Source organism: Tursiops truncatus, chromosome 20, assembly GCF_011762595.2.
Source record: "Tursiops truncatus isolate mTurTru1 chromosome 20, mTurTru1.mat.Y, whole genome shotgun sequence".
In the NCBI taxonomy this organism is placed as follows: domain Eukaryota; kingdom Metazoa; phylum Chordata; class Mammalia; order Artiodactyla; family Delphinidae; genus Tursiops; species Tursiops truncatus.
In genome coordinates this window covers 57171342-57194687 of record NC_047053.1, presented here as the reverse complement: position 1 = coordinate 57194687, position 23346 = coordinate 57171342, and the positions used below count along the sequence as shown (strand labels likewise).

Here is a 23346-nt window from a genome sequence, read left to right as displayed (position 1 = left end):
TTTTAAAGTTGATTTGTGTTAAGTAAAAGTTAAGTCATACACTGCAAGGTGTAGGAAGATTTGTTTTAAAGAACCCAATGACATAGATTTGATTACTGAGTTTGAACTGTTAACTGTTTAACAGGTTTAGACTTGTGGCTTTCTTTCTTTGGTTCGTTTTTGCTTTTACTTCTATGCTGCACTAGTTTGCCATGTAGCAGTTGCACTGTGCAATATTACAATAAGGACTGGGAAGATTTTTATGGAGGTAAATGTCTATTACGGTTTGCGATAGTATTTCCCTCTAGTTCTCAGTGATTTAAATGTGACCAAGCCTTCTGTACTTTGTCACGAAAAGCGGGTTTTCCAGGTGACTATTTTGGTGAGTGTCAAAATAAGAATTTATGGTGTATTACTGTCGATTCACTTTGAATTGAAATATATATTTTGCAAAAAAAAAAAAGAAAGAAAATTGTATTTCTAAGTAGTAATGATAGCTGTAAAAATAAGATTTGGATGAAAAGAGCTAACCCTAACCTAAGTTTATGTATGGAAATAAAACGGACGGTGAGAACCATCCTGAGAATAAAATTATGCAAAGCTGTTGTAGAGACACTTTGCATGAGAAATGAGCTATCAGTTTTCAGCCATGCTAAACTGGAGCTTTTCAGATTCATCTAAGAAGAGTTCAGAAATCCAGACAACTGTGATTTAGAATCAAATAAATAGTAAAAACCTTGAAGGTTGATAAGTTCATTGTATTTCTTCAGTTACTCCCATTATTCTCCAAAATGTTGATTCTGCTCCATGTTGCTATTGGCAGCTTCTAGAGGTGTTCATATCTCACCCATTGGCCGCACTTTAAACTCATACTGGTAATGTCGGGTGGGCCCTAATACTTCCTGGAGCCCTGGGGCTCATACCGGATTCCTCAGCCTCTTCCCTTTCCCACTTCTGACATGGCTATTCATACCCTTTCCTCACACCTCAAATCTCCCAACAGTCTCTTCTGCCATCCTCATGCTTCGCTGAGGAATCTTTCCTCCTGCTCCACGGAGAAGTTCCCACCACTGTACCAGGGATAATTGACCTGCACTCCCAGCAAAGGCCACCCTGTCCCCTTGTGCCCTAGAACTCACCCCTTCTCCTTCACTCCAGGACATGCCACCAGTAGGTCTCTGGCATCATTTGTCTTTTCCTTCTCTACGGCCAGACCTTTCCCATCATCTTACACACATGCTGCTCTCTCGTCTTGTAAAAAAGAAATCAATCATCAGCCCTTTCTTTACTCACTTCCAAAAATGGCAACTTCCAGCCCATTTCTCTCCTTTTGTTTTGGTAACAAAACTGTGGACAACTTGTCTCGTCTTCTCCAGTTCCCCCTCCTACCCTGAGCTCCCTCCGGTCCAGCTTTCCTCCTTGGTGCTGTACCAGAATCACTCATGTCCAGGCCACCACTGTCCTCCACACGCTCATGTCACATGACTCCCCGTAGAGCCCGACACAGTTGCCTAGTCCTGGAAACACTCTCTTCCCTTGCCTTCAGGATCCCATACGCTCCTGATTCCTTCTCTCTCTGGCCATTACTTCCATTTACTTTCCTCCCTATCTCCAGCCTCCTGACATCTGCAGGCGCAGGGCTCAGGATTCTTAGACTTCTGTTTTGGATACACACTCAGTGCCTTGAGATCTCCTCCAGTAGCATAGTTCTACCTGCCGTTTATATACTAGTGACACTTGAATTTATACTTCTAACCTAGACCTCTCCTCTGGACTCCAGAACATTTGAACATATTCAAATGTTCACCTCAACACGAGGTGTCCATTAGGCATCTCCAAACTTCATGTGTCCAAAACCAATCTCTTGATCTTTCCCCAAAATCTGTTCCACGTGTAGTTTTTTTTGATGTAAGTTAATGACAACCCCACTCTTCTAGTTGCTTAGGACAAAAATCTTGCAGTCATCCTTGGTTCATCTTTTTATCTTGCAGCATTTCCAGTTGGTTCTACTTTGAAATCTTTCTCAGAATCTGACCACTTCTCACCACCTTTTCTGTCACCGTCTGGATTATTTGCGGTAGATTCCCAACTGGCTTCTTTGCCTGATTCTTGCCCGAAACAAGAGCTAGAGTGATCGTATGAATACTCATGTGAAACCATGTCACTCCTGTACTGAAAACACCTCCTTGACTCTCCATTTCACTCATATTAAAACGCACGTTCCTTACAGCTGCTTACAAACACCATGAAGGATCTGGCCCCTCGTTCTCTCTCATCTTGTCCAAGGGAGATGCTTCTCACAGATCCTCCCTGTGCCTTGAACACACTGTGCATGCCTCTGCCTCGGGGCCTTTGCACTGGCTCTCCTTCTGTCTGGAGAGCTCTTTCCCTAGAGTTCACCATGGCTCCCTCGTCTCCTGCAGGTCTCTGCTCATATATCACCCTCTCAGTGAGGCTTTCCCTAACTAATATGTTTTTTAAATTGTAAACTACCCCCTACCATTCCTCACTTCCCGTCTCACTTTCTTGCTTTATCCTTCTTCATAGCATTTGCACCATCTAAAATATTATCACTTTGATAAGTTATATGATTGCTGTCTAGGTTAGAAGTTCCATAAAGGTAGGGAGAGATTTTTGTCTGTTTTGTCCGCTGCTCTAGTCCCGGTTGCCTGGAATGGATGCATGAATTGGGTGGTTAATTGTAAAAGACTCTATCTGAGGTTGTGGGGTTCTGGGGCTGAGTAGCCTCAGACTCTCGAAGAGTAGCTGCATCTTCGTCACAGGATGTCGTACACTAACCAGCCTCTCTGACTCCAACTTTTTTGGGGAAAAGTAACAACCTTTATGACACTATAATTTTCATATTTTCTAGTAAGTATTTTTAAAGCCTTTAGAACAGTGTGTGCCACCGGGTAAGAGCTCTACAAGTATTTATTAAATAAGCAACAAGTACTTTATCAACAGCATTTTTTGATTAAAAAGTATTGGCAGGATGTGAAGCAAGACAAATAACCCTCATGAGGCCCCGTGTGGCCTCGATTCTGTAGTAGAGAGTGGCTTTATTAGTCATAGAGCTAGAATAGAGGCTGGTGATTTAGTAGAGAAAACAGCAATAGTCACAAGCCCTCTCTAGTCGGGAAAAAACAAAACTACCCAGTGTATTCAGCGCCATTATAGATGCGAAGAGATTTATGGGATAAACTCTAGAGAGCTGCTTGTGAACTTCAGTTCATAAGTCACACGGCTGTTGTCTTAGCTTGGGTTCTGTTACAGAACACCACAAACTGGATGGCTTATCAAGGACTGAAATTTATTTCTGATCGTTCTGGAAGCTGGAAGTTGGAGGTCAGGGTGCTGGTGTGGTCCAGTTCTAGTAAGAGCCCTCTGCCAGGTTGCACACGGCCATCCTCTCACTGTAGGCTCAAACGGCAGAAAGAACTAGCTCACTGGCCTCTTCTTATAAAGGCGCTAATCCCATTCATGAGGGCTCCACCCCCACAACCTCGTCACTTCCTGAAGCCTCACCCCAAATACCATCACACTGGTATTAGGGCTTCAGCCTTTGAATTTATTCCATGTCCACCCCTGGTTTGCTCCCTGGAGAGATGGAATGAGAGAGGGGACCCAGGTATAGCTCAGGGTTAAAATAAAAACGGGGTTGTAGGGCTTCCCTGGTGGCGCAAGTGGTTGAGGGTCCGCCTGCCGATGCAGGGGACACGGGTTCGTGCCCCGGTCTGGGAAAATCCCACATGCCGCGGAGCGGCTAGGCCCGTGAGCCATGGCCACTGAGCCTGCACGTCCGGAGCCTGTGCTCTGCAACGGGAGAGGCCACAACAGTGAGAGGCCCACATACCACAAAAAAAAAAACAAAAAAACGGGGTTGTACAGGAATCAGTATCATGAACATCTAGGCACCCTTCTGAACACCCTGGCAGCCCGACGTCTGCCGCCAGGCGGTAAACCAAGGGGCACAGCTCTGGGCAAAAGGGTCCAAGAAGGGTGTCCAGTCAGATACCGGTATGAGAGAGTCCAGGAGCCTTAGTGATACCCTGTGATGACTCCACCTGTCCCCAAGCCTGCCTGTTTTAGAGGGCCACACTTTAAACAAGAAAGAACACCAAAGATCACCAAAAATTGAGGACAATTTCTAAAGTGAAAAACAGAGGCCAAAACCGGCTGGTACAGCAAAGAAATAAAAGGAACTAAGAAAAATACAGACACTCTAGAGAACAGAAAGAAAATTTAAATGTGTGTGTGTAGGTATAGACATTGTATAGGTGTGTATGAAATCAGTCACCTCGGAGAAGTGGGATTCTCTGGGACGCCCTGTGCCGTGTGTTCCAGCCGGTGAAGCGCTTGTGCTCTGCCACGTGGGGTCGGGTCCTGGCTCCATCGCTTCCTAGATGCGCCGCTGAGCAGCTCTCCTAACCTCTCTGTGGCACAGCTTCCTCGTCTGTTAAAAATGGGGAGTGATGGCGTGTTCAGAGAGCAACAATGAAACTCTTGGAAATTACAAACAGGACAGCCGGAGTCTTTAAAATCCAATACAAAGTTTAACATTTAAAGTCGAGAATTGCTACAAAAGATCAAAAAGACAAAGTAATGGAAGATAGAAACAACAAGAAAAAGATGCTAAACCTGTGAGGTCCAATATTCAGAGCTGCAGAGACAGGCAGACAGAGAGACGAGAGAGAAAGAGACCGGGGGAAAAAGAGAGGAAATTAAGAGAGAAATGACCAAAGCCTTTTCTAGAAATGCAGGACACGAGCGCAGATTGAAAGGGCCTGTTTAGTGCCTGCACAATGGATGAGAAAAAAGGCCCGGCTAGGGCAAGTCACCGCGACATTTCCGAACACGGAGGATAAAGTGCAGATCCTGAGGCTTCCAGGGAGACGGAAAGCAGGTCACACACAAAGGATGGGAACTCGGGTGGCAAAGGAGATCGTGGAGTTCTAAGTAACGTGGACTTCTTCTGGGAAGGCCTCCCTACTTCCAGGCCATAGAAATTGTTTGATTTAGATGTATCTGTCACTTCAAAAAAAGAGCTCTTGTGTGTCAGCAGAGTAGGGCTCAGACCTTGGCTCAGTGAGTCTAAAATCTCCTATCAGCCTCCACCAGGAGGGTCTAGTTCTTTTCTCTTTAAACTAAGAGAAAGAGTGTTAAATTTACCGTCTTCCCTCCCCCACCTCCGATTCCCTCTCCCCTCGTTTCCTCTTCCTTCTCCTGTGTTTCCTCTCTTCCCTGACTTCACACACGTTTGCTGGGTCTATTTCTGTCTCTCCTTCTCCCTTTCTCTTTCCACAGAAGTCTGTGTTTGTCTAATAATTGGCAGGAGAGATCTTTTTTTTTTCCTCTTTTGCTTTTTGCTTTTTAAGTGATGAATAGTTGGCGTTAGATCAAAGGCAAGCCCTGTGGTTTTCTGGCTGCCCCAGAAGGGCGGTGCAGCTGGCAGCCATCCCAGCTGCCTGGTGATAGGCGTGTGCGAGAGATACCAACCTCACAGGTCACTGTGTGTGTGTTCATTGCATGTGTTTTTCAGGCCAACAGCAGGCTGAAGCAGACCGAGAAAGAATACACTCAGAAGCTTGCCAAATCCTCACAGGTAAGAGCTTTAAAGAAAAAAAGAGCAAAACCAAAACAAACAAGAAAGAAACCTACCATAAAAGCACTTGTACTTTAGAGCTAAATGTGATTCTTTTCCGTTTTTTATGGATTAGTGTCATATTTTCGATGAGCATGCAGATGCTGTTAATATTTCAGTCTCAACTTTCTAAAATCAGCATACTGAACCATTTGAACCGACACACACACACACTCAGATATTGTAAAACCAGCCTGTGTACTTGAACAAGTCCAGGCTGAAACGTATTTCGCAAGGGCTGGAGAGACACACCTACCTTTGTGTTGTAAGCGGTTTGATACATCTGTGCTTTTTTTGCAGTATTCCATTTTGCTGCACCTAAAGACTGCTTAACAACAAGATTCAAAATGGCAAATATACTGGGTTAAATTAGCAGCTCAACTGTTGACTCCTTTTGGGAAAAAGAAGAATTACAAGGGCCAACATTGACATCTTGCTGGATGCTGTTACTATAGTAGTTGTAGTAGAAGGCCAAATACTGAACACTTGTCTCTACTTGACTTACGATGCTCGGAGTCCTTCTGCACAAGCTGTTATAATGATGTCCTCTGGCGTCATCTAGGGAATTCCAAACATTCCTTAGTCGTATGAGTCATTGTGGAATAAATAAAATGCTAATTTTCATCTTACAGATGGATAGATGAAGCCATTTCACTTTGTGGACATCATATCTGATGATTTTTAAAATCAGTTTTTCTTAGTATTTTTGCCATGTATAGTGAGATGTGGCCGTCAGCTGAAATGTACGTACACAGTGGCGGTACTAGCAAGGCTACAACAAAACGATAATGAAATTAAGAAGTTTATGGGGCACTAATCATATTGATTCATTCAGTTTCATTCACAGGAACTCTGGGATTAGAAACTATTACTGGCCCCATTTTTCCGTTTGAGAAAACTGAGACTCAGAGAGGTGAGGTCACGCAGGTTAGCAAGTGACTAAGCCAGGACCCAGCCTGTCTTGGACATTGGAACGGAAGGTCTTAACCTGACACCACCACGTCTGGCCCAACCCCTCACGCTTTTGATACGGCAGAACTCTGCCGATAATTGTGAAATTGCTTGGGTTCTACAGTTGTTTCTAAAATGTGCATGTGTTATATGATTCACATCCCATTAGGAAAGCAAAAAGTCTTTGTCTAAGTGAAGACGAACGTGTTTATCTAAAAGGTGACGGTGATGTCTCAAGGGCCATTATTCCAGGCAATAACATGGGGAAATATCCTCTTTAATCCACTGAGAAAGATTCTTATAATCAAAAGAAATCTTATTACTCCAAAAGCGAAACTAAAACGTGAAAAAACCCAGCTGGCGTACCCTTACATCCTGCTTACTTTGCTTTATGTTAAATGGCGGAGGTAGACCAAAAGTGAGGTACAAAACAGCTGGTAGAAATGCTTGAACACTGAGAGTATTTGAGTTTTACCTAAAGGAAGGTGTGAAGAAGCCTGATTAGTCCATATTAAAGCAAATTAAATGTAAGTTGGGGGGAAGAAAGCCTAAGCTTTGGAGTCCACAGACCTGAGTCCGAATACCAGCCCCACCACTTACGTGACCTTGAGCGAGTGACCTGCTCTCTCTGGAATCCAGTTTCCTCATGTGTAAAATGGGGGAGTAGTATACTTACCTCAACACAATGCCAGAAAAGTGCTTGGTACAGGGCCTAGGACACGGTAAAGCATTTAACAGCCATTAGTTCTTATAAGGGCCTGTGAGATCTCAGTGGAGAAAGGAAAGGGGGAGCAAAGAATGAAAAATGTATGGAAGGAGCAAGAAATGATGTGTTTGAAATTTATTTCTGGGCGTTCAAGAACTGATAAAATCTCCCTCCAGAATTTGGAGAGGCAAAGGGTTGCTGGATATTTCCCCGTGTACGGACATGAAGGAGGTAGGAGCAGACATCAGCTGGTGTCCTGTGCTGTGGCCACCCTTCATAAATGAAAGGGCAGTGCAACACCTAAAAAGAAAAATCCTAGAAAAGATAGAATAACACGATACACGATAGTCCACCTTCTCATAAGAGGTAGGATGACCTTACATTACAAACATTTTGTTTGCCCACCTCTGAATAATATAAATATTTATATGCATATAAATATATGTATATGTTTATATCTGTGAACTGGCATTTGAGAAACACTTGTCTTTAATAAAGTCAGTTCAGAGAAACAGATTATTTGAAAATAGACCTTATACAGCAGAACTGCGGACGGACGTCTGCCGTCTTCCAGTGATGGTCTGCTGGAACCTCTAACTCACGTCTCGCTGAGGAGAGTGCCCGAAGCAAAGCTGCTTACCCGCTTATCAGATTCTTCTAAATCCCTCTCTCTCAAAAAAAAAAAAAGTAATAAGATGCACACATTAGTAATGAATACACTGGTACCTAGGGAAGCATCAGGTTAAATTTGGAAAATATTTTACTCCCTTAAAGGAAGTCACTTAACCTTTAAGGTTTTATCAAGCCCCAGGACCTAGTAGACCATGCACTCTGAACGCTCACAGGCCCAGGACGGCGCCCCTCCTGGGTCGCGCGGTGTTCACCCTGATGGCAACGGTAGCGCCATCTCTGAGCACACTCCCCAATATAACTTCCATCAGAATCGCGTATTTGCTCTTTTTTATCTTAATATTACATACTCACCTTGCCTTTTCATCTTTCATGTGGTTTTCCCCACTCAGCTGACTTACCTAGAGGCCATTTTTCAAAGAAAACTATTGCCGGTTTTGCAGGAACGTAGGTGGCTGCGGAGAAATGCTAGCAGAGCCTGCCCATCGCCGAGGGACCCATGTCCCCCCACGTGGCCCCCAAGCTCCCACTGGCGCAGATTAGAGCCTGGGCTCATGCCCCGTGCCCATATGCCCCCCTCCCTGCCACTCTTCAGGGTGGCCACCCAGAAGGCACGGGTGCCCCTCTTCCACTTATTTTCTAGGGATCTTCAATGTTTGCCAAACCTTGCCATGTATGCCTTGTCCAGTGTATTTTAAAGAAGAGTTTTATGAAAATCTCAAACTCTACTATGATCTAAAAAGCAAGAGAGTTAAAAATGAAATCTTAACCTCTATTTAGAATCCTGTTATTTTTAAGACCTAATAAGCCCACTGACACTTATGCAAAGTAGAAATTGCTTAACAATATGATGAAATATTACAGCTTTCATTGGTTAGGTTGCTTACAGTATTAGCCCCAAATAAGTTTCCTTTTGCTTCCCCAAATCTTAATTTTGAATATCCATATGGAAATGTTCTTATCCACTTCTTTCTCTGAAGCTAATACAGGATAGACATTTAGTTGAGCGGTAGCATTTTGTCTTACGATTTTTAATATGCTTCAGTCAAACCCTGTGGCATTTGATTATGATTGCACAGGTCAGTTTTTCTTTTTCTCAGAAACGTTTTACATTATTACTCTATGAAAAGACTAAATTATCTCAATATAATTTGCCAGGGAATTATTTTTTCTTATTTACTATGATTATAGTTCCAATACTTAAATATCTATCATGTGCCAGTTGTGTGCCCTGAGCTAAGGAGGGAATAGTCTGTTGTCTTATACTCTAGGTCTACAGCCAAGACCTAATTCATCTAGTTAGTGTGATTATTTCTCAATCTTCAAGTAAACCTCAAATCTGCTTCCAATATTATCCATATTTCAGCCGCCTCTCTAAATCCATCATGTCTATCAGTCTATCAATTCATTTATCTATATGAGGTATTTCACCTGAAGTGTTTTGACACTCTCCCTATATCATCTTCATAAGTTTTAAAATATAACTTGCCAAAGATAATCTCATTATTTCCCCAAAGGAATTCCATTATTCCCGCAAAGGGTGTTAAGGCTTCATTTTCTACACAAAAGTGAGTGTGTTCTCCTCAGGGCATCCTGGTCTTCACCCGTCATTCCTTCCAAAACCTGCATTTATTTATTTTTGACGTACGCTGTCATAAGTCTTCTGAAAAGAAGAGATCCATGTCTTATGTCCTGGTGGTCATTTGAAGAGCCCCCAAATATTTTTTACCTTCAGTCTTGGTCAGTTAGAAGCGAATCTACATCTTACTAATTTTTAAAGACACAAAATTACTTTGTACCATAAAAATGCGCTGTGTAATCGTGGTGGTGGTCTACGAATCTACACGTGATAAAATTGCGTGACAGAACTAAACACACACGTGCGCGCGCACGCACACACACACTGAACACACTACAGAATTAAACTCACCACTTCTACCACGTTTCAGTTTACTCAACTTGAAACACTGCGCTAGTCATTGCAATAGTTATTTTTACTATTTGGCCCCATGTTCTTATAAAATATCACTCTTAAGTTTCATGCTGGGCCAAGGAAATCTGGCTGTTTCTTATCTCCAGCTCCCCTTGCTCTGTAACTGTGAGTGAGCTGATTATTCTGCGCCTCAGTTTTTGACATTTACTCTAAGAATTTAACCTTCCCTGTTTCATAGAAGTGCTATGAGAATTAACTGAATTGCAGCCAGAATGGAAACACTCAATCCAAATTCAGAAAACAGATGAAAACATCTTCATTCTCAGTAAATGAATCCCTCTTCTCATTGCAGAAGGTTCAGATTTGCATTTAAAAATATTAATATATTTTGTCATTTATGTCACACTTGTTTTATATTTGATTATTTACAAATTCTAAGTGTTCACCTTTGTTACAGTGAGTTTGCTCACTTCTCAAAGCTTAAATGTTCCTTCTTTGGGTAAATATGCACTTATGTCAGTAGTAACAACTAATGCTTCTATAGCATCTGGAAGACTCCAGACACTTTCTGGTTACTGCCTTATGATACTGTAATCTAGTTTTGTCATCAAATAATAGTTGAAAAACTGAGCTTCAAGGAAAATCTAGTACTAACTGGCTCAGTGTTTCTCACCAGTCAGCCCTTCTCCTATAGACCCAACAGCATAAAGTTCTAACCCAGGACCAAGGTTGCTTCTTTTATTAGAAGAAACAACCATTTCCTGCTTTTGAAAGGTCAATCACTATTGAACTTGAAAGGAAATGGACACATCCAAACCAAAGGAAGAGCAGTGCTCTCAGTAAACCTATTAAAGAAAAGGTCCCTCATCCGATTTACTTTGAGACCATGGAGGGAACCCAGTCATGGAGAGACCCGATTCTCAAATGTAGAGAATACTGCGGGAGCCTCTGAAATGACTCATTTGAACCAAAAATAAACTTTCATGGATATATATCAGTTAGGAAGAAAGCAACCTATTTGGACCTGTATCATAATAAACTTCTCTTCAATACCAAAACCTTGTTTAAAAGGAAGACAAAGTAGTAGCTAGTTAAGAGGAACCGACTAGTACAGCATTCGACCTGTCTGCAGGGTTCACATCCTGCCTGTCTCCTGGTCGCATGGCATCTTCAGCAAGGTCACGGGTTGACCTCTTGCACTGCCTCTGTCTCTCCATTTATAAACGATGGGCAGTGACAGTGCTTGTCGCCCAGTAGTAACTGACACAGGAACCGAAGTGCTTAGCACAGTGCACAAGCGTTAGTAAACACTCAAAAGTCATTGTGTAGAGTTAGGTAACTATGAACCATGAACTCTGTTCATGATTTTCTTTGGTTATTAGAGTTCAAAGTATTATGAAAGGCAAAATAGTTTTTTTTCACTCTAACAAGTATGTTTCTCAGTAAAATGAATCCTGACACATTTCATAGTTTTGAGATCACAGATGTCCTTTCCTCTGATGAGTAAACATTGTGGAATGTTATAGTGGGAACGGCTTCCAAGTATATTTGGTTCAGCAGTTGTTCACCATTCACAGTTTTATTATAGTCTTTTATTGTGTGGAATTTCATGCGTTAGTGTGTGTGATACATTAATTGAAAATATTTAGTTTGTGGACTAGAGTTTTGCCAAATCCATTCTTTGGTGAAGCATAAATACATATAAAATAGAGGCCTCTCACTGAAGAATTTGAAGCTACAGCATGCTGTTTTCATTTTAGATCATAGCAGAGCTTCAGACGACCATCTCCTCTCTGAAAGAGGAGAGCAGCCAGCAGCGGCTCGCTGCAGAAAGGCAGCTCCAGGACGTTGTACAGAAGTTTGAAGATGAGAAGAAGCAGCTGATTAGAGATAATGACCGAGCAATCAAGGTAATCTGGAGACCCCAGTAACCAGTGGTACCAGCTGCTTTAATGTAATTAAAAGGAGGGCTGAAACCCCAGCAGTGGGCGGATGAATGCAGGTATCTGGCTTGCTCACACAGCCTGCAGTAATCCATTCACTGGACTCTAACTTTGATGTAGCCAGTGACTCAGGCTGCCTTCCCTCTAAAAGATCACATGCCAGCGGAAAAAGTCATTTTGGGCGAGCCCAGTCCATTCACATTGAACAAATATTTGAAAAATACCCTGTCCTTTCTCTTGAGAACCACTCTGGAGCTGTCTCTTGAAATTAGAATGACTGTGTTAGCCAAGGACTGCTGGCTAATGAATTCAGAAGTCAGCTTCCAGTTTACATTCTGTTCTCTGCCCACATCCTTTCATTATGGATTCGCATAATGAGAAAGAACCTGTTGGAGGTTTGGAATGCCAACCATGTGATGTGCTTGGACACCGTACTGCGTTGCTGCTGAGAACCTAGGTTGTTTCCAAATGGCTTCAGAGGATCACACCTTTAATAGCAACAGAAAATCCCCTGGACCCCGATTCTTTAGGTGATAGGCAGTTAGATCTCAAAGTAGTTTCTTCTTGGCTTCATAGCAGTGAATATTTTTGTAAGTGTCTACATCATGCTGTGTTTAATCTGTGAGGATAAGCATCTGGAAACCTTTATAAATAAGATTTAAAAGAGAACAAAACACTTTTTAAAGAATTCCCAGCAAAAGATTATTTTTCAGTGATTTTGCTTTGTTATAACAATGCTTGAAGTATGTGATCATACAAAGCAAAGAAAAATAAGAGACATTTGGGTCACTGCCTTTTTCTGCCTAATCCCTCCATCTTTCTTTTCTCTAGCCTATTGTAGGCAATCTGAGTAATTTAGGGAGAAGTCAGTGTTAATGTCAGTTGCTTTGTTGTATATACCCTTTAAGCCTGGACAGCACTGAATACAAGGGAAACCTTAAGACATGGACCAAACCTTAGAGGCGAGTATATCCAGCCTCCTCACTTTAGAGGTGACGACTTGTTTTGTCGTTAATGAGATTTTTCCTGTATTTTTCCATCTGTGAGCGTTTTCTCCCCCTACGTGTGATGAGACAAAAAAAGATGTTTCTTTTTCATATTCTGGTAATTTTTACAAATCTTTGAAACTCTTCATTTATAGATGCAGAGGAAGTACTCATTGATCTGTAGAACTGTTTTGCTTTGCATGAACTGAGTTACAACTTTATTTAAATTCTTTTGCTATATAAAAATTTCATTTTACGTGAGTTTCTTTTCCACTTGATACCCAGATACCGAGTGGTAGGTAATTTCCACATTTTAAATAAGTAATTGAATCCCAATATATGCAAAAGGGGAACATTCATTTACTTCATAACAACAGAGTTTCCAGTACTGTTTCTCAAAGATTAAAACATCTTGAAAAAAAAAAAAAAAAAAACATCTTGAAAGAAATGTAATTAGTATAACTGCCTATTTTTAATTAATTTTTCTGTAGTTTTAATCCATTCACCTGTTAAAAGGGAAAAACATTCTGACCCTAATCTCCAACAGACTGTCTAATCATAAAAACTGAAGTTGAAGTTCAAAGATGGCAGTATATATATATATATATATATATATGTACATAAATATATTTATATTATATTTATGACATATAATGACCAAAACATAGGTACGTGAAAATAATTAAAATCACAATGTAGATAAGATATAGTTGAGTTTTGATTCACTCACGTAGATTATGGATAAAGTGAATGACTTTTTCTTTTACTAACCTATATCAGATAGTTACTAACCTATATCAGATAGTTACTAACCTATATCAGATAGTTAATGTATTAGCACTTGTTGCCTTGCACGATTTTTTTTAGGCTGTGTCACAAAAAATAATAGAAATAATAGCTGATATTTCTTCAACAAGTAGTATGTCCCAGGCTCTCTACCAAACATTTTCATTCACCTCACGTTCCATTGTCTCATTTAAGCTTTATGAGTAATTTTTACGAGGAAGAGTGTTTCTATCATCCCCATCTTACAGATGGGAAAACTGAGGCTCTGGGGTGAAGTAACCAGCCAGAGGTCAGATGGCCAGATAACTGTCAGAGCCAGGTTCAAGTCATGGTCTTCTGACCTGACAGCCTCAGCTATTAACCGTTACACCAGACCCCTGCACCTACATTGTCTGTGAAAGTGAATTGGTGACCAAGTGCGTAACCAAGTCAGGGTGTCGTCACTCTGATTCCCTGTCTGCCTGAATGATGACAGCACTTTTGCAACAGCTGTTTGATCTGGACATTCTAATTGTGTGTGAGTGTTTTGTACACGCAGATACATGGAGGGATAGAGATACTCAGAGAGAGACAGAGTCACCCCGAGGCTTGTATTTGGTTTTCTGAGACCAGGTACATTTGCCTACATGTACATTCAAGTAAGCTCGTATGGACCTGATACTTTGCAGTATTAGGTCTTCCTGTGTTTAAATATTCGCTGTAAGAACAGTGTGTGTGCTCGTGATGAAGTGTGCCTCACCCCACTTCCTGGGTGGAGGACAGAGTGCACAGAAGGCCCAGCGCTCACTCGGCGGGGGCCTCAGTGTTCCCGTGGGTAAGGAGCCCTTTCATTAAAGTCAGTCTTCAGAGAAAACGGAGGTATCGAGTGGAGGCCGCTGAAACCCAATTAAAGGGCCACCGGTCTGGGGTAATGCGACACGATAAAACATCTCCGGAGAATAATTTGGCAATACCTACCATTATTACATTGCCCGAGAGACGTGCCTAGGCTTTGACGCATTTCCAGAATTCGCCCTACGTGGCAGTTAAAAACTTGCACGGAGCCTTAGCTAGCCAAAAAGATGCTCATTCTAGCACTCACTCATTTCTCTCATACCTGTTCATCGATCTCCCGTCATGGGAAAGGCATTCACAGCACCGGCATTTTCGGTCTCCTTGCTATACTTTCTTCTCCACCGTAGCACATCAGCTGAAAACTAAGCAATATTGAAAGCGATGCTGGAGAAGGATATTTAGGGGTCTTGAAGATGTTCGCAAGACAGTTGTCAATGAAAGTGCAGTTTACAAGACAGTAGGTACATACGAGGTCATCTTTGCCCAAAAAAAGTACATATAAAGAGAAAAAAAGACTGGAATTACACATCGGAATTTTACTCGTGGTTATATCTCTGAGTGGTGGAATTTGTGGTAATTTTCTTCTTTTATCTTAGCTCTATACTTCAAGTTATAACAACAGTTTTACAATAAGAGACAATAAAAAGTGTCTGGTAGAAAAGGAAGAGCCTTCGTTAGCCCAGAGGAACCCAGTGGTCATAAGGGAATCACGCAGCCGAGACTCACAGCAGGCAGGAGCCTTGTGGCTCAGAAGCGAGGCCTCTCACAGAATGGAATTCCTGGGGCGCAGAAGGAGTTAGAGCAGAAGCAGCCCGGTCCCGCGAGCGCCTCTTTCGTGCCGCGGTGCACCCGACCTCGAGAGCAAAGGGTCTTCATCACTTACTTCCTGCTTTAGCCCACTCCTCACCTGCTGAGTCAAGCTTCTAAGAAGAGCTCTCTCTGCTGTAGAACAAATCACCCCAAAACTGGGCAGTTTAAAGCCACAGCTCTGTTATGTGCCCACGACTCTGTGGATCAGAGATGTGGGCAGGGTTGGACTGGGCGGGTCTTCTGCTCAATGGGTAGCATAGGGGGTTGTACGTGGAAGCTGCTGTTTAGAGTGGGGTTCAAGTCGGTGAGGGCAGACCTGCGCCTCCCTTACGGCTACCGTAGGAGGCTCACAGTGGCGCTCCCACCGCATTCTGTCGGTCAAGCCAGGTCCCAGGGCCAGCCCCGAGCCAGGGGGAGGGGAGACGGTCACCACCTCTCAGAGGGGCGAGGGGAAGAGGTTGTGAGGCCACGTAGATCCCCAGCAGTGGTCTGTGCCCAGCGTCCAGCGCCATCTCCTCTTACCCCTCACCTGCACAAAACGGTACAGGGGAAAACCTGTGTCTATATTCCTACCACCCAGAATCAACATTGGTCATTAACTAATCAGGGCATATTTTTAAAGACAATCTACTCTATTTTTGTAAAAAATGGATAATGGCATATGCTCGTAAATAATTCAAAATGCAGCGAGCCAGAAAGGTAAAAATATTTAAAGTCACCACAGATTTCATCACCCAGAAATAGCCATCTTGGCATTAAGATGAGCATCATTTCAGATATCCGACTACATATAAGGAGAAAAGAGAAGGAAAGCCAGAGAGACGTACAGAATGGGTTAATACTCTAGATCCGGTATTTTTTTAGTTTTAGAAAAATCTCAAGTTAATTTTACTTAAATTCAGCTGATGAAAGAAGCTAGACTAAAACGGGAGGAATTGTTAAACTTTTGGGCAGAATTTGATTCGGGGCTGAAAGCTGAGTAGGTTAGAACACTCACAGTCGTTCCCATTACGCCCCCTCACCACCTCCTGCCTGGGGTTGTGCTGTATCTTTACAGCCTCTGGGTTTACGATATTCACAGTTTGTCTTTAACCATAACCCTTAGTTTAATACCCATGCTGTCTTTAAAGGACATGAACGACATGGTGCTTACCACTAGGCCTTTTATACCCCAGCCTTTTGCACTTCCATTCCCGAAGGTTTTACTTTGATGTGGTTCTTAATTGGCTGGATTTCATGGTCAAGTAGTTCCTTCAAGATTCATGGTACTGGGCTTCCCTGGTGGCGCAGTGGTTGAGAGTCCGCCTGCCGATGCAGGGGACGTGGGTTCGTGTCCCGGTCCGGGAAGATCCCACATGCCGCGGCGCAGCTGGGCCCGTGAGCCATGGCCGCTGAGCCTGCGCGTCCTGAGCCTGTGCTCCGCAACGGGAGAGGCCACAGCAGTGAGAGGCCCGCTTACTGCAAAAAAAAAAAAAAGAATGTCTGCCAGTGACCTGTATGTTTGAATGACACGTTAGATGGCACAATATACTTGTTTTCATTGTTTCGCCTGAGAACTTAGACATGGCTCATCTAGCAGTTAACATTGCTGTGGAGAAGGCTGAGCAAGGTTTGAGCTTTCCCCCACGTCAGTGATTTGCATTTTCTGGGGGATTCCTGGAGCAGTCTTTCTTTATCTGGTAAGTTTAATAGATTAACCAGGATACATTCAGCAGTTAACCAGGTCCCTCTAAACGTTCAACGTCCCATATCAAATGTTTCTGAAACACAGCGCATCTCCCCTGCACCAGTAACACTTATTTGTAGTGTCTCTGTGTTTTCTGGAACCCGAGGGAAGGGGAGGATGAGCTGGAGTAGAGACGTGCCTGCAGTCTGGTTGGGCTGACTGTTCAGTTGCTGAGTTCGCACTACCTTAATGGGGTGGGGGGGTGCATCACAGTATCCATTGGGGGTTGGATTATCCCAACTTGGTGTGTCGTCCTGAAGGCTGGACACCTTCACTTTCCTCAGTGGTAGACAGCCCTGACTTCTACCTGTTTTCCCACCCATTCCACAGCCAGAAGAGGAGAAAGCTGTGGCTACCCACACAGTGTCCTTGTCTTCAAAGTTGGTGGTATTAGTGGGAAGTCCTGGGGCTTTGTTAACCCTAACAAAGTAGCAATTTGGGGACATGGGCAGATCCTGAAGTCAAGTCACTGAAATGCTGTAGTGTCTCCAGAGTCATGTTTGTTTCCTTCACCACAAGCCCTTGAGGGTTTTTTCCCATTATGTCCACCTTACTACCCTATCTCAGTGCCTTAGTGCTTTTCTGCTCATTTTTACTCATATTTACTCGCTTCATTTGGTGTTGGGAGAGGGAAATTCAGTCTCCTTTGTGACCTTAGAAGCCTGTTTGACTCCTTAATAACACTTAACAAGGAACCTGTGTTAGTCAGCAGTTGCCACAATGCTGTGTAACAAACGATCCCCCAAGTTCAGTGACTTGTCATAACACACATTTGTTTTTCTTAAAACATATCTATGGACCATTCGTGTGCTTTGACTCCAGGCTTTAGATTGGGCTCAGGCCTGCTCTACTTGTCTGTACAATCTCCTTGGACTAGTAGCTGCCTGGGTGTCCTCCTCATGGTGGATTACAGGAGGGCAAAACATGAGCAGGAGAAAAGTCCCTGCAGCCTCAGCTTCATTTCCATCCACATCAGTGGGGCAGGGAAATCATATACCCTCTCTAGTCTGAGACCATGAGCATCTATGAACAGTGATTTAATCTGCCAGTAAACAGGCTCTGAAAACTGCCTTAGCTCCATGGCAGTGCTTTCCCAGTTCACCAACCATCCTGAAACCGTTTCTCCCATCCCCTGTCTCCTTTTCCTCTTTTTGACACTCAAATATTGGTGTTAAGCAAAGCCTCTTCTGTTTTCTTTGTATGTGCTGTCCCTGGACAATCCCAGCCCCTCATGTAAACTTCCACGCAAATGAATTTTGAATCTCCACCTCCACCCAGACTTCTTCTGAGCTCTCAATCCACATTTTTTTTTAACAGGATGGAAATTTTATTTTTATTTATTTATTTATTTATGGCTGCATTGGGTCTTCATTGCTGCATGCAGGCTCTCTCTAGTTGCGGTGAGCGGGGGCTACTCTTCGTTGTGGTGCCTGGGTTTCTCATTGCAGTGGCTTCTCTTGTTGTGGAGCGTGGGCTCTAGGCACACGGGCTTCAGTAGTTGTGGCTCGCGGGCTCTAGAGCACAGGCTCAGTAGTTGTAGCGCATGGGCTTAGTTGCTCCGCGGCATGTGGGATCTTCCCAGACCAGGGAACCTATGTCCCCTGAACTGGCAGGCGGTCAGTCCACATTTTTACGTACTGTTGCACAGTTTCACTTGGAGGACCCTCAGGCTGTTCAAACTACATACACCATAAACTGACTTTATCTTCCTCCCACTCTTCTCTCACCCCAACCTGTTCTTCTTGTACTGATTATAACAATTAAAGTACCACCATCATCCACTCAGTCACTCAAGTCAGATTCTGGAAGCCCCCTTGAATGAATTCTTTGCCTCCCTCCCTCCCCAAGGTCAGTTCCTAGAATAACGTCTGCATATTTCCAAATGCACACCCCATCCCTCAATCACTAGCTCCTACCTTCTTAGACCTTCATGTCTTTGACTTTGCCTGTTACAATCCCTTTTTTGCAGAATCACTGCCAGTAGCTTGCCCCTCTCAAATCTGTCCCTCAAACTGTTGATAAAGTGACCTTTCTTTTTTATATTTATTTTTTTGCTGCATCAGGTCTTAGCTGTGGCACGTGGGCTCTTAGTTGCAGCACGCGGGCTCTTAGTTGTGGCGCGTGGGCTTCTCTCTAGTTGTGGCTGCAAGCTTCTCCCTAGTTGTGGCGTGCAAGCTTCTCTCTAGTTGTGGTGCGTGGGCTCCAGGGCGTGTGGGCTTTGTAGTTTGCAGCATGCAGGCTCTCTTGTTGAGGCGTGCGAGCTCAGTAGTTGTGGCACATGGGCTTAGTTGCCCCACGGCACGTGGGGTCTTAGTTCCTTGACCAGGGATCTAACCCATGTCCCCTGCGTTGGAAGATGGATTCCTTCCCGCTGGACCACCAGGGAAGTCCCATAAAGGGATCTTTCTACAACACAGATATGAGTATGTGGTTTGCTTCTTAAAATCCATCGGTGACTTTCCATTGCCTACGGGATGAAGTCTACCCTTGTAGCATGGCGTATGAAACACTTCACCACCTAAACCAGTGGTTCTCAAGGTGTTGTCCTCAGACCCCTGACCCCTGTGGGCCCCTGAGATCTTTTCAGGGGCTCCACCAGGTCAAAACTACTTTCATAATAGGACAAAGACATCAGATGCCTTTTTCACTGTGTTCACATTTGCACTGATGGCATAAAAGCAGTGGAGGATAAAGCTGCTGGCGTTTGATCATGAGACATGGCATTGACACTGAACTGCATGGGTAGTCATTTTCTTCACCACCACACACTTGTGCTTTAAGAAAAACTGAAACACATAGTATTAATTTTATTAAATCCCAAGCCCTGAGAACACATCTTCTAATATTAATAGGAAGTACACATAAAGCGCTCCTGCTGCATACTGAAGTCGGATGGTTGTCTTGAGGAGAAGCAGTTCTGCATTTGTTTGAGTGTGAGCTGAACTCTAGTCACTTGGAAGGACGATTGAAAGGCAAACTCCGCATATTCTGTTCTGACTGCCTGGCAGAGGTTTTCTTGAAAATGAAGGAAGTGCGTCTGATGCTTCAAGGATAGCAACTGACTATATTGTTGCTAATGATAAAATTTGAGCTTTCAAGCAAAAATTAGGAATTTGGAAAACTTATACCATCACTGCAAGCTTGACAGCTTCCCAGTACTTGAAGACTTTTCCGATGAGATCAGTGGTATTACTAATGATGTGCACGGGAAGAAACAGGGAAGAATTAGTGAAGTGTATCAACATTTGGAAGATTTTTATAAAACTCTGAACCAGTGTTTTCCAAATCACTGTTGTTACAGAATCACGCATAGGTGAAAGACGCACTCAAAAAACAAAGTGGACCAGTGGATTTTAATGTTCACAGTACACAGAGTTTACTGATAGAGTTTCAGATTCCACATGGCAGCTAATAACATTTTTAAGAAACTACCGCTTGTCAATTTTTGATGTAGTCACAAGGAATATCCACAGTCTTCTGAAAGGTTACTAAAGGACCCCTCCCTTTTCAACTGCTTACCCATGTGAGACTAGATTGTCTTCCTATACTTCAGCCAAAGCAACGTCTCGTAAGAGACTGAATGCAGAAGCAGAGATGAGAACCGAGCTCCTTCTACTAAGCCAGGCGTTAAAGATTTGCAAAAGTATAAAACACAGCCACGCTCCTCGCTAATTTTTTCTTGCTTTGGAAAAGTAGTTACTTTTATTTTTAAAATATATGTTTAGGTTCATACATAATGGGTTTATTACTGGTATTTTTAAATGAATTAATACATAAATGTTTTAATAGTTGTTAATTTTAATTTCTAATATAGTGAATATCAGTAGATATAACCCACATAAACAAAACCTCTTCGGGGTTCTTGATTTTTTAAGAGTGTAAAGGGGTCCAGAGACCCAAAACTTTGAGAACCACTTGTCTAGATGTGGCCCTTCTCTCCACTGTATCAACAGCCAGCCCTCAACCTTCACGCTCTCTGTGATCACACGAGCTCCCTGTAGAGTCCTTTCTCTTAAGATTTCAATGTCATCTTTCTGTGAGGTGTCTGAGTGAGAAGCCCATGCCAGCTTTGCTCCTTCCTCTACTGAAGTTTTCTCTGCACTGTAATGGTGGTCCCCAACCCCTTATCCAAAACCTAGAATGTGTTTTGCAAATCAGCATCTGCAGGTCTAGGGAGGTGGCATAGTGCTTGTCTTTATCTCCAGGTGCGTCTGGGACAACACGCTGCACCCAGACTCACGTGCAGAGTGGTGCATGTGAATCCCCCAAACGGGACAAATAGGAACTCTGAACACCCTCACAGCGTCAGTCAGGTTTTGTTGCTTCACAAGTTAACCGCAGCCTTTCAAAAACAATTCATGATTTGAGGAGGATTTGGGGACTGAGAAGAGGAGATTGTGACCTGTATTTGATTCTTTCTCTTTATCACCAAGTAGACTCTCAGCCTCTTGAGAGCAACCACTTATTGAAGTTCATGGCTTAGTGGAAGTTCTAGAAATATACTGAGTAACTGAATGATGTTACCACATAAATCAAGGCTCTGGAAACTAATCATGTCACTTTATTCTCATTTAATTGATGGCAGCAAACTTGTAAATATTTTGTGATGCTATAGCAGATATGCAGAAGTAACTGGCTTGCGGTAACAGTAATATATTTTGCCCAATAGGCAGACTCCAATAAAATACCCTACACCTTGTTTACACATAATTTCTGTACTCCAGCACTCCAGTGGGAGGTCCCACCAGGCTGTACCCCAAAGCCAAGTCATCTGCTCGGCAGTGACTGCTCTCTGCTGAACTCCCAGAAGTTCATGGGGGGGAAACTGATAGAAATAGTTGTATGGAAAGACCGGGGAACATTCCTCTGGCATCATGCCCCACCACGGCTAAGCCCTTTCTTTGAAGCTGGTGTATTGAAAGTTCCTCACTGTGAAGCCAGATGTCCGAGCAGAGATTTCATATCAAGGAGAAATGTCATCAAATTTTTGCTTGCAGGCCCAGAAAAGAGATTCTAAAGCACGGACGCTCCTCTCCCTTGGCCACTGACTAGAGTTCACGAGAAAAGGTCGGCTGCCAGTAGGACATCTAGAAATCTGGTCTGTGTTACCCGAAGGGCTTGAGGGAGGGAAAAAAGAACATTTCATAAGATTGGGCAATTCTCACTGTGCTAACAGCTTACAGGAATCCATTTCTCAAAGCATAAAATTACAGACCTCATTGTGGGGTTTCAGGAGCGTTGGGAAACAGAGGAAGCTCAGTGCCTAGCATCACATGGCTTTGTTTGGGACCCGCTCGCTCGTTATTTAATTGTCGTCCCCCCTGCCTGCACGTCCTAAGGGCGTGGAGGGCGCAGAATCGGAATGAATAACGCTAAGAAGAGAGATGTATTTTCCATCCCACCCAAGAAGGCTTGCCTGCTCACTCAGAAAGGAAGACAGCCATTCAGTCACGGCAGCATGAAGCATGAGTGCCATTGTCCAGGAAGGGTACTGCAGAAGACGGGCTTGAGTACAGGGAGGCCGTGAACTATGACCTGCTGCTAGAGCAAGGGGGCGCAGTGGCAGTGCGTGAGCGGAGAAGAAACGCACGGTCCCCCCAGTGCTCTGCCCCCGCCTTTCCTCCAGGTCTGCTCTCTGGCAGATTTTGTTTTATTTAAAGACCAGTTGAAGATTATTTGTTCAGTGGGAAAAAAACCTTCAGCACTACGAAAAATGCCTTTAGCCCCTGGGACCTCGCCTGTGTGTACTAAGGAATGGAGTAGGGCTGTGGATGGCTGAGCGCGTGACTGAGTGGGGGCGACTGAAGGCGTGCAGGTGAGACAGGTTCCTCCCGCCCTGGCGGCGCGGACGGCACTCCCTTCAGGAGTAGAGTCACTAGGCGACTCTGCGCGGTTAGTTTAATTACCGCCCCGTCCAGTATACGAATGGCTTCGGCTAATCAGACATTGGAATATAGATGTATCGTTCAGGTTCTTTAATGTATAAAAAATTAACAAATAACTATTTGGAAATATTTTCATCTTTAATAATTCTGAACTGTATCAGAAGCCATTTCAATGTCAGTATGATGGACTGAAATATATAATTTCATCATTACGTAGGCAGCAACAACTAAAGTGACTGAATGATTACCATGTATACGTAGGTGTTTATACAGGTAGTTGTATATATTTACATACATGTGTATATTCAGAAGCGCTGGGTTATATAGGATCCTAATTATTAGAAGACTTGATAATGACTTTAATATATTAAGCTAATTTTATTTTAAAAATCTGGCCATGTCTCACCACAAATGGCTCTTTCCCTCTGGCAGAAGCTGAGCTCCTGTTCCGTGCCTGGTGACTCAGCCAGCCTCTCTGTCACCACTTCCCAGTATTGAAGTTCGTGCCTTTTCCTTCCACCTGCCATGACATTACC

General features: G+C 43.3%; 1 protein-coding gene across 28 annotated transcripts in view; it reads left to right on the top strand.

Moving 5' to 3' along the window:
• Window positions 1–23346, top strand: part of CEP112 (centrosomal protein 112) — a 416875-nt gene that overhangs the window by 321320 nt on the left and 72209 nt on the right. For 26 of the 28 annotated variants that reach the window (XM_019938648.3, XM_073796991.1, XM_019938645.3 and 23 more), the window contains 2 exons: window positions 5519–5581; window positions 11601–11750. The exons of the other annotated variants lie outside the window; for them this stretch is intronic. In XM_019938648.3, the coding sequence (XP_019794207.2) occupies window positions 5519–5581; window positions 11601–11750 (213 nt within the window). The remainder of the gene's footprint in view (window positions 1–5518; window positions 5582–11600; window positions 11751–23346) is intronic. 28 annotated transcript variants of the gene reach the window in all.